The sequence below is a fragment of the Carassius auratus genome, unplaced genomic scaffold, assembly GCF_003368295.1.
Source record: "Carassius auratus strain Wakin unplaced genomic scaffold, ASM336829v1 scaf_tig00021163, whole genome shotgun sequence".
Classification (NCBI taxonomy): domain Eukaryota; kingdom Metazoa; phylum Chordata; class Actinopteri; order Cypriniformes; family Cyprinidae; genus Carassius; species Carassius auratus.
The window spans coordinates 24,222-40,204 of record NW_020525087.1 but is presented as its reverse complement, the minus strand read 5'-3'; the positions used below and the strand labels follow the sequence as shown (position 1 = coordinate 40,204).

The 15,983-nt window shown below is 36.9% G+C and overlaps 1 protein-coding gene across 1 annotated transcript in view; it reads left to right on the top strand.

Annotated features, from left to right (window-relative positions):
* The window catches only part of becn1 (beclin 1, autophagy related), a 41,835-nt gene extending 26,747 nt beyond the window's left edge, over positions 1 to 15,088 (top strand). The window contains exons 6-8 of the mRNA XM_026249455.1: positions 5,145 to 5,205; positions 8,301 to 8,443; positions 14,764 to 15,088. Of these exons, the coding sequence (XP_026105240.1) occupies positions 5,145 to 5,205; positions 8,301 to 8,443; positions 14,764 to 14,932 (373 nt within the window). The 3' untranslated portion in view covers positions 14,933 to 15,088. The remainder of the gene's footprint in view (positions 1 to 5,144; positions 5,206 to 8,300; positions 8,444 to 14,763) is intronic.
* The last annotated feature ends 895 nt before the right edge of the window (positions 15,089 to 15,983 follow it).

The following is a 15,983-nucleotide window of genomic DNA, read 5'->3' as shown; positions in this document are numbered from 1 at the left end:
GACTTAAATTTCTGCATAATTAAGGGCGTATCCACTTGAGTGTCAGGTGGATTGCAGCTGCTGACACTGCCATCGTGCTAGGTGGGTGTGGCTTCAGCAACTAGCTCCCGCTAGGGCTGGGACAACGCGTCGAGGTCATCGATGACGTCGACACAAAAAATATGTCTACGCAAAATATGCACATCGATTCGTCGGCCTGTTTTTATTTCTCTAAAAACGTTTGTAGAATGTTTACCTTATGTGCACTGAATATACGCGATGGCCGGATCAACATTCTGTACAACGTTATATAACCAATCCAGGGTTTTTTCTGCATTGATCTTTTTTTTGGCGGCTGTCAAAGCCTTATTTGATCGGTGAGCGATGACAGGGCGCGTACGAGAGAGAGCCCCGGCTGTGCGCGCGCACTCACAGTCTTCAAACAACACGAGCGCTTCTTGCTCTCTCTCTCCCTTGTGCATATTAATCAAAATCATTGAACACGATAGAAAAAAGGCGAAACACCAAAATTTCACGCGCGTTCGCGGACTCACAGTCTTCAAACTACACGAGCACTGTCTTGCTCTCTCTCTCTCCCTCCCTCGTGCATATTAACAAAAATCATTAGACACAATAGAAAAAGGGCGGAACGCCAAAGTTTCACATCGAGCTTTCGTAGATTATTTTTTTCTCCATTACAGGCTGCTGGCTCACACTGTTAATTTTTTTTTTTTTTTGAAAAAGCACTCTTTGTATTAGCTTAAAGCCCTCAAGTTTACATTGGTTACTGTATTCTTTCAATTGCTCTAAACAAGTATTTTGGGTGACTTTTCTTATTGAATGCTAGACATCAAGTTGTTGTTATTTTCATCTGAAAGAATAACTTTTTTTTTCAGTAAGCTAGGCCCTATGTGTTCAATAAGCTTGTTTAAGTAAGCTATGTGTTTTCAAGGCTTCAAGGTTTTATTGAATGCTATCTCTATACAAGTGCAAAGTAATGCATTCTTAGTCTTTTATTTTGTAATTTTAAGAGCAATAAACATATATTGCAATGTTAAGGAATTCATGTTTTTTTTTTTTCATTCAGATATGTAAATCAACATGTATAAATTGTTAGTAGTCAATTGATGGGGAGATAATCGAAATCGAATCGGTCTGAAACATTAATCGTTAGATTAATTGATGCATCGAGAAAATAATCGCTAGATTAATAGTTTAAAAAATAATCGTTTATCCAAGCCCTAGCTCCCGCCTTTTTGCCCATTGTTGATTGTCCGGGAGTCGCGCGGTGACGCGCTGCCAAAATTGCGACGGCCCTCTCTACACACTTTAGGCTTCAAAAACACACTTCAGGGAGGCTACGGGTGACGTCACGGACACTACGTCCATGTTTTTATACAGTCTATGGTGTGTAAGGAACTGGAAGCAAGCAGAATATGGCTATTTCTAAAGCATTCAGTCCCATCTGCTGTTAAAAACTAAGCTCAGAATCAAATCAAGAGAGACTCGGGATGCCTTGGGAAAATCTCAGAATCAATGCAGGATCTCACAATCAATGCAAGATGAATCAATTTATTGTCCCAGCCTTACTGAAGATGTCATTGGTGTCATGAAGAACTCTTTTCAGAACGTTCATGCATTCTTGAGGTTGCAGGTGCCTACTACATTGTCCAAGCCACATCTCCAGTATCTATTGTATTAGTGTAACAATAAAAACGTTCATAGTCACGGGAAGGAGGAGGCAGGAACCGGCAAACATTCAAACGAGACTTTAATAATAAAATAAACACAAAACAGCGTGACAGACCCTCATGGACGACTGTTGTGCACAAATAAAACCAAAACACAAAGTAAAACCAAGGCCTGGTCCTCTCTCATCCTTCACTGTCGTAACGCCTCCCTTTATCCTTCTGGAGCTCTTCCGTGGGTATCGAGACCAGTGAGTGGTGCAGCTGTCGCTCATTTCCAATTTCTCCACTGGCCAAACTCCATTCCCATGGCTCTCAGCCCCACCCCACGCTTCACAATAAGCTATTGCAGCTTTTTTGTATTGTAGTTATTGCAGCTATTGTTAATGTATGTAGCGATTGTAAATAGTTTAACATTAAATAACTTTGTAAGTAGTAAAACAACACAAACGCAAATGGGGCAAAAATTTGTTTTAAGTTTAGAAACTTTTTGAGTCTGCCCCTCCCTTTCCTCAGAGTGCTTTTGTCCAAATCCTTGCTTTCCTCTTTTGCATCAATCATTGTTTTCAAATTCACAGTTTTCCCATGTAATTGGGCTACTTAAACACTGTGGCCTTAGGTTGTCTTTTCATTTGCACGGGTTGAAGCACCCCCTAACATGGTATTTAGCTCCTGGAATGCAAATTTTATTGGTGGAACTCCACTGAAACGTGATTGAGCTACTTTTGGGCTACTTTAGAGTAGCAGTTGGGGTGGGATGGTTTTGCGAAAACCTTGCAACCCTGCATCACCTACACTACGGCTATTCAATTCATTTAATTTGAGGGCCAGATTATTGAATTGAAAATTTCAAGGGGGCAAAGGGGGAAGGGCATATAAAATTAGAAATTAAATTTAAATTTCACACTGAAACTCCAAAGTAATGTAGAAACTAAAGGTGGTATATTTTAAATGTTTAATGTCACTTCTTTGCTAATTAGCCTATTATTAACAAAGTCCACTATTTTTGGTACCAATACTGCTACTGATCTCTCTTTTAAATGCATTTTCACCTCAATTTTAGCCATTAATTATAGCCATTCAACATTAAAGTATAATTGAAAGACATAATTTTTAAAATTTAGTTGGCTCCGAAAAATCTAACTTTTAATTTAGGTGAACTTAAAGAAATCTTCACAAACTATAAATTATATTTGATAGTTTTGGCATAATTGCGTGTTTTTGTCAGTTGAAGAGGAGCTACTGGTGTGCTGTCTGAAGCTGCTCAGTGTGTGCCTACAGCCGAATGCACAGCCTTTCAAACTGTACTTCATTATCCCGCTTATTACATGGCTACTTTCCACATAAATAAATAATTAGACGCGAAATATTGATTTAGTTTAAATATTTTAATGCAAAGCTCCCGTGGAGACAGCAGTTGCAAGCAAGCGGCAAATTCAAACTAAACTGACATTTATGGCTGTGCAGGCAAACTTTGTATTATGCAACATTTCACCACAAAATAATTAAGGCAATAAAATAAGATGAAAATGTTTGAAAACATACAAAACAAGCGTACAAAACCATTGTAGAAGAAATGGCAGCAGCTGGGTTGACATACCGTAATTCCTCAAATAAAAGCCGGGGCCTTTATTTACCTGAACTGCAGAAAGTAACAGGCTTTTATTTGAGGCAGGCCTTTATTTTAAATTCCATTTGTTTGATAAGTAATTGTTTTAAATAACCCGTTTTAAATTAAAAGTGATAGCGTTCCAGTGGAGAGAGATCATAACATTAGCACAGAATAAGTTCAGAATCTATAACCAAAAGAACCAGTTCGGTTCAGACGCTCTGTGTGTCAGTCTAATTCACGCTGAATCATGCATGTGCAGTATCATCAGCTCCTCGGTTCTCGAATCGGACTCATCCAACAGAAACGGTTCTCGGTTCAGTGTACGATTCAACCGGTTCTTGACTTGAGAACGAGAAACGCTCCAGCAGTGGGTGTGTACGTTAGTTATCTGGCTCTGCTGCACAATTTTTCCCCCGGCCTTTATTTAAGACCGGCCTTTATTTGTCCGTGTTGACCACGCCCCCGGCCACTATAAGAGACCCGCGATTATTTGACTACCGGTTTTTATTTGAGGAATTATGGTAATTAAACAATTATACACCATATTAAATCGAGTTTTAATATTTTATTAGCTAAACAGACGCAAAGCTTCCACCAAGAAAAAACAAATAGTTCAAGCAAGAGTATAGCACCGACTGCTGTTACCCGGATAAACCTGTGTTATTAGCTTTTACAGCTTGTTATCCAGGGATAACACCTCGGAGTGTCGCGACTGACCAATCAGAATCAAGTATTCCACAGAGCTATGTAATAAACTCATTTAAACTAGAGTTGTGAATATCTCATAACCCCCTCACACAAGCGCTTGTCAATGCTGCTGTCTACTGCTATTGCAGTCTCCGGTAGATTGTTGTTGTTGCATCTCTTCCTTTTCTTTTTTGGCTGTGTGAAACAATGACCTGCGCCATTGATGCCCCCTTGTGGACAAATTCAATAGTGCAATTCAAGGCATATGTGCGTTCTGCGTATACTCTTCCCTAAGGCCAGATGAAGATAACTGGCAGTTCGGATTGGGCCCGTGGACCGCCAATTGAATAGTGACACACAAATCCAATGAGTGAGAAAAATTCAATAGTTGTGGGACTCGGCCATCACACAGGAGATCTGTTTTTTTCCTTAGTTATGTAAATGTCTGTTTCTTGAAGCTTATGTATAAAATCATTATCACACTTCAGCTTGTGTGATATAGATCATGTATGAATAAATGTATCTGCAATAATCTTTAGCTGCTAATGTTCGCCGGATTTAATTTATTGTTAGATAATTCTGTATATGGTAAATTATGCCATTTTCAATAAAAATTTAAAGGCGATTGGACTTATATAGGGTATAGTATAGCAGCTCAAAGTAGTCTAAAAATCTATTTCAGTTTACATTTGTAATATGATTGTTACAGCATTCTGTCAATGTAAGGGTCCATTCGCAGCAAAAAAAAAAAAAAAAAAAAAAAAAAAACATTATAACTGTAATATTAACTACATTAGCGTCCTCACTCATGTTTACCAACTCTGTTTATTCTGGTGCTCTATTTATGCTGGTGCTGCAGTTAAGCTCTGTGAAGAATAGATATGTGTACTTCTCTTAGAGTTAGGAGTCTCTTAGTTATAACTTTATCGTTATCATTTTAGTTATCATTGTAGTATAAACATGTTATGTGAATTTTAGATTGTTTTTAATTCTGTAGGGTCTGATGTATGTATGACAGATGTAGCTTGAAAACGTTACACGTTACAGACGCAGAAATAAAACACAACACAACTCAATGCATCTAGTATAGACAGCATAATTTCCAAGCCACTGTCAAGCCAACATGATAATCATAAATTATGAAAACTCCACTCAAATGGTTTATGTTCTCTTTGTAGATATCGACTAGTTCCTTATGGAAACCATTCCTATTTGGAATCTCTCACAGATAAGTCCAAGGTAGGTACCACATATATATATACTGTGAATAATATATGAAGGAGAAGGAAAAACTATTTTTATGAGAGCACAAGTTTTGGAGCAATAGTGGTATTGGAATTTATACTGGGCTAAAATTGTAAAAGTGCATGACTGGTTCTTGTTCTAGAGAGAGTCTTATTTAATGGCAGGGCAGGTGATTTGATTCAAAAATATTTTTTGTTAAGCTGGTTGACAGTCTCTTCACATCCTGATAGCAATCACTAAGTTTTCTAAATGTATTTAGATGTATTTATATTGGCTGTGGAAAGTGTAGGACCATATAATATTAATCCAGTCATATCTCTCGGTCTGAGGGCTATGATAGGCTGTCCTACATGCCTGTCAATATATGTATTTGCATACCTCCATGCTCTCTGTTTGTGCAGCCATGATATGTCATCAGCATGTTCAATTACGCTATTGCAGACTGAGCGAGAATGGAAGGCGTTATTTTTGTAATAAAATGTGATTTGTACTGTAATGTTTTCACACAGGTGAATGAGACACGAGGTAATCTGACAGTGTTGCATTGAATCCTCCTCCAACACCATCTCTAATCATGACACTGGTTAGCCTTTACTTAGCTTGCATGTGTTCATGTGTTTTGGAGGAGGCAAGGCTTTGGATAGTAGTAATGGGAAGTTTGGCTCATTTTACCAACTCAGACCTTTGAGTCTCATTTAACAAAATGAAGAAGTCTTTTTTCAAGTAATTTCAATCATTTTTGCAAAATGTAATTAAAATGTTACGTGTAACTTCCCTAACACACCTACTACTACAGTGTTGGGGGTAACGAGTTACAAAGTAATGGATTACAGTAACTATATTACTTTTTTGTGTAACGAAGTAAAGTAATGCATTACCCTAATAATACTGGTAACTACACTACTTTACTAAACTATAGGAACGCGCTTTTCTGCGCTACACAAGCCGTGTTTGCATCTGTGTAAAGTTCTGGGCCGGGTTTCTCGATAACAATTTATCTTAGCGCTTAAGAGCGTTTTCTTCATGTAATTGTATGATCGTTCGTTATTTTTTCACGTATGTTTCCCAACAATCACGTAGCTGTGCTTTAAGTGCTGCATAGAGGAGTCGCTGTCCATTTGTCAAGTGCTGAAATGTCACCTTATAGAATGACTTGTAATTGTAGTACACACTCATTTATTGACGTTAACTTAATGCTGCATTCCAGACAGACTTGGATATAATAACTATAATACAATACTATATTATATTGTAGTGTACAATATTATACTTTAATAATATATAATGTACTTTTTATACAGTAGAGAGAGGGAGAGAGAGAGAGATGTTATTTCCGGTCTAATACATACATAGCTGGTTTTCATGCACTTCAGCAAGTCATTGACATATTTACATGCATAAAACAACTTAATTTATTCAATTATATCTTAAAATAGCCTTATGAAATGTTTTCCTCCAGAACTGCACTGATAGTCATGCTGCATTCACTTCATGTGCATTTGACCGTTTGATTTGAGTAAAACTAGCGTCACATCACATACACGGAACTGTAAAGGTATTCATGTTAATGTCAAAATAAGAGTCCGGTTTAATTTAAAGACAAGTATTTGATTAATACATTTAAATAACCATTAAAAAGGAGTTGAGAGAAAAATATACAGAAAAAAATTTAATCCAGAAAAATTAAAACGGAAAAAACTGTATTTGGAAGAAAATAAAACTGAATTTGGGAAAAAATAAAACTGATTTCATAGGGCCCTAAAAAGGTAAAGTAATAAGTAGTGAAGTTACTTTTCAAATGCAGTAACTAGTAATCTCATTACAATTTACAGAAGTAACTAGTAACCAATTAATTTTTTTTGAGTAACTACCCCAACACTGTACTTTCACAAATGTTGACCACACTACAAACATTGCAAAAATTTTATCCTATAAGAAAAATAAAATATTAATTCACTATTTTCCTGGGTTTTTAGCCTATGATTAGCTCACCTTACCTCTTATCTGACAAGTCTTCGGGTTTGAGTTGTTCCTTCATTACGTGACAGCCCCATAAACTAAACCTATGCTGTCTGATCCAGAAAGACAATTGATTAGTCAACCTTTTCAAGTAATTCGTTCTTTTGTCACGTGACCTGACAACGATTGATAGAGAAATTAATTTCCTTACAAATGGGTATAATGTTACTCTTACATTTACATGATGTGTTTCTGGTCTCAAATTGTAGCTTTTTATTTCTTACAGTATATAAATGTGTGAATTTCTGTTATGATGTTTTTTTTTTTTTCCATTACACTGAATGTGGTAACCAAGGTAATAAAGAGTTGGTTATTATTATTAAGTCTCTTTCCGGCTCAGACTGCATTAGTTAAGTATGGGTCTGTCATGCGATGAACTAACGACTCGGAAAACCCAAAGACTCAAGAGATGAACTAATCAGTTCTCTTTCTGCCTCAGACTGCCTTGGTTAAGCTATGAGGTTATCACGTTATGTACAAACAACTTGAAAAACCTGAATGCTCGAAACAGGTGAACTAATTTCAGTACAGAAATTACTAGTTTGTCCCAAGTTAAATTATTGGATAGTGATTTGCAAGGAGGATGTGATCTTATGCTATCAAAGCTAGCTTGCTCTTGCTAACCTTTTTGAAATCACCTACCCTACAGTTAAGTCTTATTTGCCCTTGTTATATCACAAATCCCACAAGCCATTTTTCGAGATTTTTCTTACAGAATGTTTATGTCAAAAGTTATAGAAAAATATTAATGTCGTGACATATCTGGCTGACATTAAGACTTGTCTGACAGTGTTTACATTGATTTTGCATCATAATTGTATTCAACAAATGCAATTGCATTTGTGGTAAGCTGCATTCCATGAGCACTCTTAAAGAGAGCATGTGCACACATATGCACTTAAGCATTAATGGAAATGAACAGGTGATGAAGAGGTTATTTGCATTACCTAGTATGATTAAGTCAATTATCAGGAGGACACCATCTTCCCTTTAAAACTGTATTGTTTTAATGTTTTAATGAGGAAATGTACTGTTAACATCAGCATATTTTTCTTGTTCCCTGTTTGTAGGAGTTGCCGTTGTATTGCTCAGGTGGTCTCCGATTTTTCTGGGATAATAAATTTGACCATGCTATGGTGGCCTTTCTAGACTGTGTCCAGCAGTTTAAAGATGAGGTGGAGAAGGGCGACACAGGCTTTTGTCTGCCATATAGGTGAGAATGTTCAGAACACACACATATACACTCCATTATAAGTGGCATGTCATTATAGACCATCAGGCTTTTGCAAGATGTAAATCTAGCTGATGCAAGGGAAAGCTAATGAACAGGGAAGTTTCTGACCATTTTGGAGCCCTAGGAGAGATCCCCGTAGGCACATTTTTACAAATTCAATTCATTTTACAAGTTTTCTCTCTTAATAAGCATTAAAATTATAAACCGTCTGTACATGAATGATTTTTATTTTCTATTTAAAAAGCATTTGCAAATCCATATTGGCTGAAATGAAAATAAGTGGATATATTTAGATCTGCAAACATTTCTTTTATACTGAATAACCCAGTCTAATTCACTGTTTGGTTCTTCAGGATACCTGTGTGAAGTCTCGATTTTATAATGCATAAAAATCTATAAACTAGACTTTTAGTTAGTTTAAGAAGCTCACAGTATTTTCAGTTTACTTTCACTCCTGGGTGAGCATTTCTGTATCTCTACCACTCGATTACCATCTGATCACTAAAAACCTTGCTCCATATTCACTCCAATGGCAATATTCATTCCATGCTCTCAGTCACTGCTGTGTGTGTGCACTTGGATGGGTTAAACACAGTGCACCAATTCCAAGTATGGGTTTCCATCGGCTATTAGTTGGCATTTGTATCATGATGCATTGTTTCTAACATGTTTGCATCTGTGAAAAACAATTTATTTATATAATTATTAGTGGATGCGCTATACTTTTATGCTTTAGAAAGTGAACAAAAATCTGAGACCAATATTTTATATGTAGATTGATTTCTCCTCTCTAAACTGTTTATCAAGCGTGTTCTACCTCTCATTACTGCTGCTGCTGCTGCTGCTGCTGCTGCATCAGTACCACCACTCCCTATATGCAGAGTATGCAGTTTGCAAAGGGCACCAACTTCCAGGGGTACACCATCCCAGTTTCTCAAAAAAAAAAAAAAAAAAAAACACGCCATTCCCCTGGCCGCTCGCACCTCATGTTTGCGGCTCAATTTCATAATTGATGGATGGATTTCTATGTCCGGTTAAAAGACATCAGCAATCTGGCACAGAGAAAAGATAATGGAAGAAAGTAAAAAACACATGCATAAAGTTGCTTGACGTTGGACATGCGATATTTGCAAATTTAGGGACCATCTCTAAAGTTACATCCGATATTGGTATACAGTTTTCTAACGTCAATAGCATTTGAGGAGAATGACTTAGTCATAAAAACAACTCTAATGTGTTAATTTAGGTGTCAACTACAACGTACATCTTAATATTTTTTTCATATTAATTCAAATTAATTATAAATCATTTAGGTATAAACGAGGCACGTGTATTACTTCCAGGCACATTCCTGTAAAAGGTTTTTGTCTGTTGACATTAAAGGGGGGGTGAAATGCTCGTTTTCACTCAATATCCTGTTAATCTTGAGTACCTATAGAGTAGTACTGCATCCTTCATAACTCCAAAAAGTCTTAAGTTTTATTATATTCATAAGAGAAAGATAGTCTGTACCGATTTTTCCCGGAAAAACACGAGCGCCTAGAGGCGTGACGTGTGGGCGGAGCTAAAGAATCACGAGCGCCAGTAGGCTTTTGCGTTGAGCGAGTCTGGAAGCTGTGACACAGATCCAGAGGCTGAAATTTAACAAGAGCAGCATCAGCAAAGGCTTCTCTATGTGGTATGTACTGAAACTGTATATATTTGCTTAGCAATCCCAACGAAAAAGGGTCACGATTGTGTGTTGGAACTGCAGGCGGTGAGTAAAACTGCTTCAAATATCTTTGTGTTGTTAACTTAGCTATCGGCGTGTAAGCACATCAAGTAAACAACATGCGATGTTGTCATCAAACTGCACGAGTAAAACTGCTTCAAATATCTCTGTGTTGTTTACTTAGCTATCAGCGCGTAAGCACATCAAGTAAACAACATGCGATGTTGTTATCAAACTGCACTTTCCACATGTACAGCTTAAAAAAAAAAAAAAAAAAAAGACGACAAAGTGGAACTTAGTCATTTTCCAAAACCGCTAAGCAAATATATACAGTTTCAGTACATACCACATAGAGGATCCTTTGCTGATGCTGCTCTTGTTAAATTTCAGCCTCTGGATCTGTGTCACAGCTTCCAGACGCGCTCAACACAAAATCCTACTGGCGCTCGTGATTCTTTAGCTCCGCCCACACGTCACGCCTCTAGGCGCTCGTGTTTTTCCGGGAAAAATCGGTACAGACTATCTTTCTCTTATGAATATAATAAAACTAAAGACTTTTTGGAGTTATGAAGGATGCAGTACTACTCTATAGGTACTCAAGATTAACAGGATATTGAGTGAAAACGAGCATTTCACCCCCCCTTTAAGAAATAAACGATGTGCATATCCAGCGTCAACCTGGGCCTTGTTTGTAAAACAAGCATCTTCGAAATGCAGGGGAACAAACACAAACACTTGCACAACTCCGTTGATGCTCTGTAAAAAATAAACTCCATCCACTGGTCCCTTAATGCTGTTTCTCTTTTGGTAATCTGTGCAGGGTTGTCTTGCCCTGGCAACCAAAAACACATTCCTTTTGTGACATTTCGCGACGCTCTCGCTCTGATCAGTGATTGTCTGTGCACAGCCTCTCTCTGCTCTGCTATACGGGAGCGCGCGCTCTTCCGGCAGACGCGCCCTTAGCACCCATATAAGGAAATTCCGCTCCATCTAACGTCACACAGAGCCATACTCGAAAAAAACTTTCCGAAACTTGTGACAAACCGGAAGGAGTATTTTTGGAACAGAAATACTCCTTCAAACGTACAACTTAATTTTTGAAACTTTGTCCATGTTTAGCATGGGAATCCAACTCTTTAACAGTGTAAAAAAACTCAGTATGCATGAAATAGCATTTCACCCCCCCCCTTTAATAACAAGTTTTAATGTCGGAAATAATTACACCACTACCAACGCATCTAATATTCTCTCTGACTTTCGATGTTCCCTTATGAAACTTATCCATGGTTTTAACAAGAATAACACCAAAAATCATTGTTTTTGTAGCCATAGTAACTGCAAATTAACCATGGTTTTGTTAATTCAAATAATAATTTACAAAAAAGTATTAATATAGTATTTTTGTTGTTGTTATTATAAAAACAGACCTAAGCCACCAATAGCCTTTAACATGAATTATATAATAGCCTTAAAATGCATTATATAAAAACAATAATGACTGGTTAATAACACTGTTAAAATACATAATGTAGCCTTATACAAAATAAACAATTTGTGTACATTACATGTTATTACAAATGCCTGCAAAGGAAGTCAAAGGGTAATTGCTGCTGTTACGCTTACAAGATGATCAAATCCCTGTTTAGGCAATTGGTCAAATATTTAATTCAAATATTCACTTAATCTTTCATTTTTGGACCAATACCAATATGATTTTCACCAATGTCCCAGAGTAATTCATGTACTCAAACAGTACACTGACTGAAATGCTGTGAAGAGAGAACTGAAGATGAACGCTGAGCCGAGCCAGATAACGAACAAACGATTGACTCAATCGTTCTCGAGTCAAAGAACCGTTTCTGTCAGACACATCTGATTCGAGAACTGAGGAGCTGATGATATGGCACATTTACATTACATTTAATCATTTAGCAGACGCTTTTATCCAAAGCGACTTACAAATGATAAACATGACATTCAGCCAAGTATGGTGACCCATACTCCGAATTCGTGCTCTGCATTTAACCCATCCGAAGTGCACACACACAGAGCAGTGAACACACACCCGGAGCAGTGGGCAGCCATTTATGCTGTGGCACCCGGGGAGCAGTTGGGGGTTCGATACCTTGCTCAATGGCACCTAAGTCGTGGTATTGAAGGTGGAGAGAGAACTGTACATGCACTCCCCCCACCTACAATTTCTGCCGGCCTGAGACTCGAACTCAAAACCCTTCAATTGCGATTCCGACTCTCTAACCATTAGGCCACGACTTGCCGCATGTGTGATTCGGCATGAAGCAGTCTGAACTGAACTGATTCTTTTGGTGATTGATTGTGAACTGATTCTGTGCTAGTGTTATGAGCGCAGGTAAACCGAAGGCTTTAATCAAGGGCAATCATCGCCAATGACGCTATTACGTTGAGCGCAAAAGAAATGGTGAACTGTTTTCTTCAACCAGTTTATTGAATCGAACTGTCCGAAAGAAGTACTGGTGATCCGAAAACCGATGCAACCGGTTCTTGACTCGTGAACGAGTCAGTCTGTTGTTCGTTATCTGGCTCGGCTCAGTGTTCATCTTCAGTTCTCTCTTCACAGCAGTTCAGTCAGTGTACTGTTTGAGTGCATGAATTATTCCGGGATATTGGTTTGTTTACACTCGGAGGGAGTGTCAGCCACATTAAAAAAGTTAACAGCTTGAGTCATTTGTGTATTAATGTGTATTGGAGACGCGAACCGTTTCTGATGATTTATTTCGATTTGGTGAATTGTTTAAAAAAAATCTGGTTACATTTACAAACTGCGTAGTTGTTTTAAGTGAACCGGTCGAACCAGTTCACCAAATTGGAGTGAACATTGGTCAAAATAGTTTGCATCTCGAGTCAGCCCTTATCCACAATTTTCAACAAATTTTCACTTTTAGACATGCCTGACAAGTCCCTACGACTCAAAATAAGTACCATTATCCCGGAGTATGTTACTCCTGTAACTCCAGTGTTCCTGTAGCTCAACTGGTAGAGCACTGCGCTAGCAAGCAAGCAAGCACAAGGTTGGGGGTTCAATTCCCCGGGAACACATGATATGTAAAAATTGATAACCTGAATGCACTGTAAGTCGCTTTGGATAAAAGCGTCTGCTAAATGCATAAATTTAATTTAATTAATTTTTTTATTTAACTCCAACAGCACTGAAACATTTGAACATGATGAACATGCAACAGTCAAAATTTACTATTTAGTATTGTGAAAAAATTAAAAATAAAAACTACATACTCATTTTAGTTGTAATTAATTTATTTAAATGTAATTCTCCAGGCATTTCTTTCAACAAATTCATCCACAGTGTCCCTTTTAAACAGTGTCCTGTTTAATTTAAGGCTTTGTGTATTCTCAGTGGAAAGAATGGTGACTTTTGATAAAACAGAAGTAAAATGAAAGAGAGTTAAAACGGCGCAGGTGTCGCTAAAGCTAGATGTGATACAGTTGTGATACAGTGTTTTTAACTAGCTTGCTACCAATTATTAATTATTAGCTAGTTAACAACCAATTATTGATGATTATTGTACAGTATGTGGCCGTGGCAATGCAGCATTTGCAAGTAGTTAAAAAAAAAACGAGACAGTTCTACAACAGCAATATAACACATGCACACAATAAATTACATAGCCCTGCACATGATGTGCAGACAAAATATTTATTTATTTAGGCCATGAATTAAGAATTTGTTCCCTCGTTTAATTAAATGGCACCCCTTGGTGGGCCCCCAATCAGCCCAGGCCTATGTACATGTGCCTACCCTGCATACCCTTGCCCTGTACATTAAAAAGTGATGTCAAAGGGCCCTGACTAAGCATCAATATGTGAAGAGATGGAAGTGAGAAAGTTTTGACAAAGCTCATCAATATTGACTGTGTATGTATGTACACTGCAGTGAGAGAAGTCACTCTGTTTGGTGTTTTGAGTGGTATAACTGAGCGCATTTCTGTGGGTTTTTCAAGTTTTGTTATGTTTATTTATTTATTTATGCATTTTTTTTTTCACAAGGACCTCCAAATTAAGGATAACAGTCCTGGTTCTGTGGGGGTCCTGGTTGTCAAACACCCTTAAAAAATAGCAAAAGGCACCTTCAGCTGAGGCTGTAATAATAACACAGTTTTTACGCTCTGGAGAAGACTAAAATGTGTCTATTTACAACGTGATATTACAGTGCAGAGCAATACAGCCAATTATATTCATACCTGTTGATTTCTTGAATGCAATGGCCAACCAAACATCTTATCACCACTTTAAATCACAGAAGTTTTTTTCAAGTGCTGAGTTATTAGGGTGACCAGATTTCTCATGGTGAAAATATGGGACAGTTGGGCAATATATGGGGACAAATTTTTTTCATTTAGAAATTGTAATGTTATATATATATATATATATATATATATATATATATATATATATATATATATATATATATATATATATATATTAGTTATTTTGTTATATTACTGAATATAACTTTTCACAATATATACAAATTGAGATTACCACTATCATGTATTTGTGTTTGCACTGAATGTTGTTTTTCTTTCGTATTCAGAATGGATGTGGACAAAGGAAAGATCGAGGACACAGGTGGCAGTGGAGGTTCTTACTCTATTAAGACTCAGTTTAACTCAGAGGAACAGTGGACCAAAGCCCTCAAGTTCATGCTCACTAACCTGAAGTGGGGTCTGGCCTGGGTCTCCTCGCAGTTTTACAACCGTTAGATTTGATCTCAACTCTTGATACCTGATCAGTGATACCAGGAAATCGCATGAAATCTTCACAGTACTAAGATCATAATTTACCTAATTAAAATATTTTTGTGTGTGTTTATGTTTTGTGTTTAACTGTTAAACACCATTAAATACCAGTGATATGAATTTGTGTTTGGTGTATTTAATTTGCATCACTAGAAATATTAGAGGTGAGAAAGGGATAGTGGAAGTTTTATTTTATTTTCGTCCTATTCCTGAATGTTTTCTTGTCTAGAACTGCCCAGGAGTCAATTGCAACCTTAATGGTTATTCTTAATCAGCCTTGTAATAAGACAGAGGTAAGAAAATATATACTGTATAGATTTACAAAGGTTGAAAATTGGCTACTCATTGGTATTTCTGTTTATTATAACAGCATATAATAACAAGCAGTTTTAAAGTTTTATGATAATGACCCTTTTATTTTTTTAAGCATATGTTAATGAACTGACAAGGCTGTTTTTATAATTATATAAAATTAAGTTATGGTTTTTCATACATTGTATGATGGTTTACCCATAACATGATTCGAATACACTACATGACTTTTCAAATCAAAAACCGTTAAAAATATGAAACATATTTGATATCCTGTTACTGGTTGGAATCATAATCTGAAGCTAAAAAATACATTTGTGGCCATCATTTCACCACCTGAAATCTGTCAGATCAAATCTGCAGACGGGATCTTATCTTCAGCAACTAAAAGTCTTGGCAAAAATATGGGAAAATTATCTTGTAGTCTGTTCTAGCCATAAATGGTCTAAATACCCTAGATACAACAATACCACTTTTTCCAGAAAGCTTGCAATAACGATGGTTTAACTGTTGGTACTTACTGATATATACAAGTATTTGCAATTTTTATTATTGATCTAAGAAAAAAAAAATAAAACATTCAAAAGCACAGTGCACAAGATCTGCTCCAGTGCAGCCAAATTGTAATCACATAAAATTTTCCTGTGATGATAATGCAAAATGATTATCACATTGATTCAACGTTGAAACAACGTCAGTTATA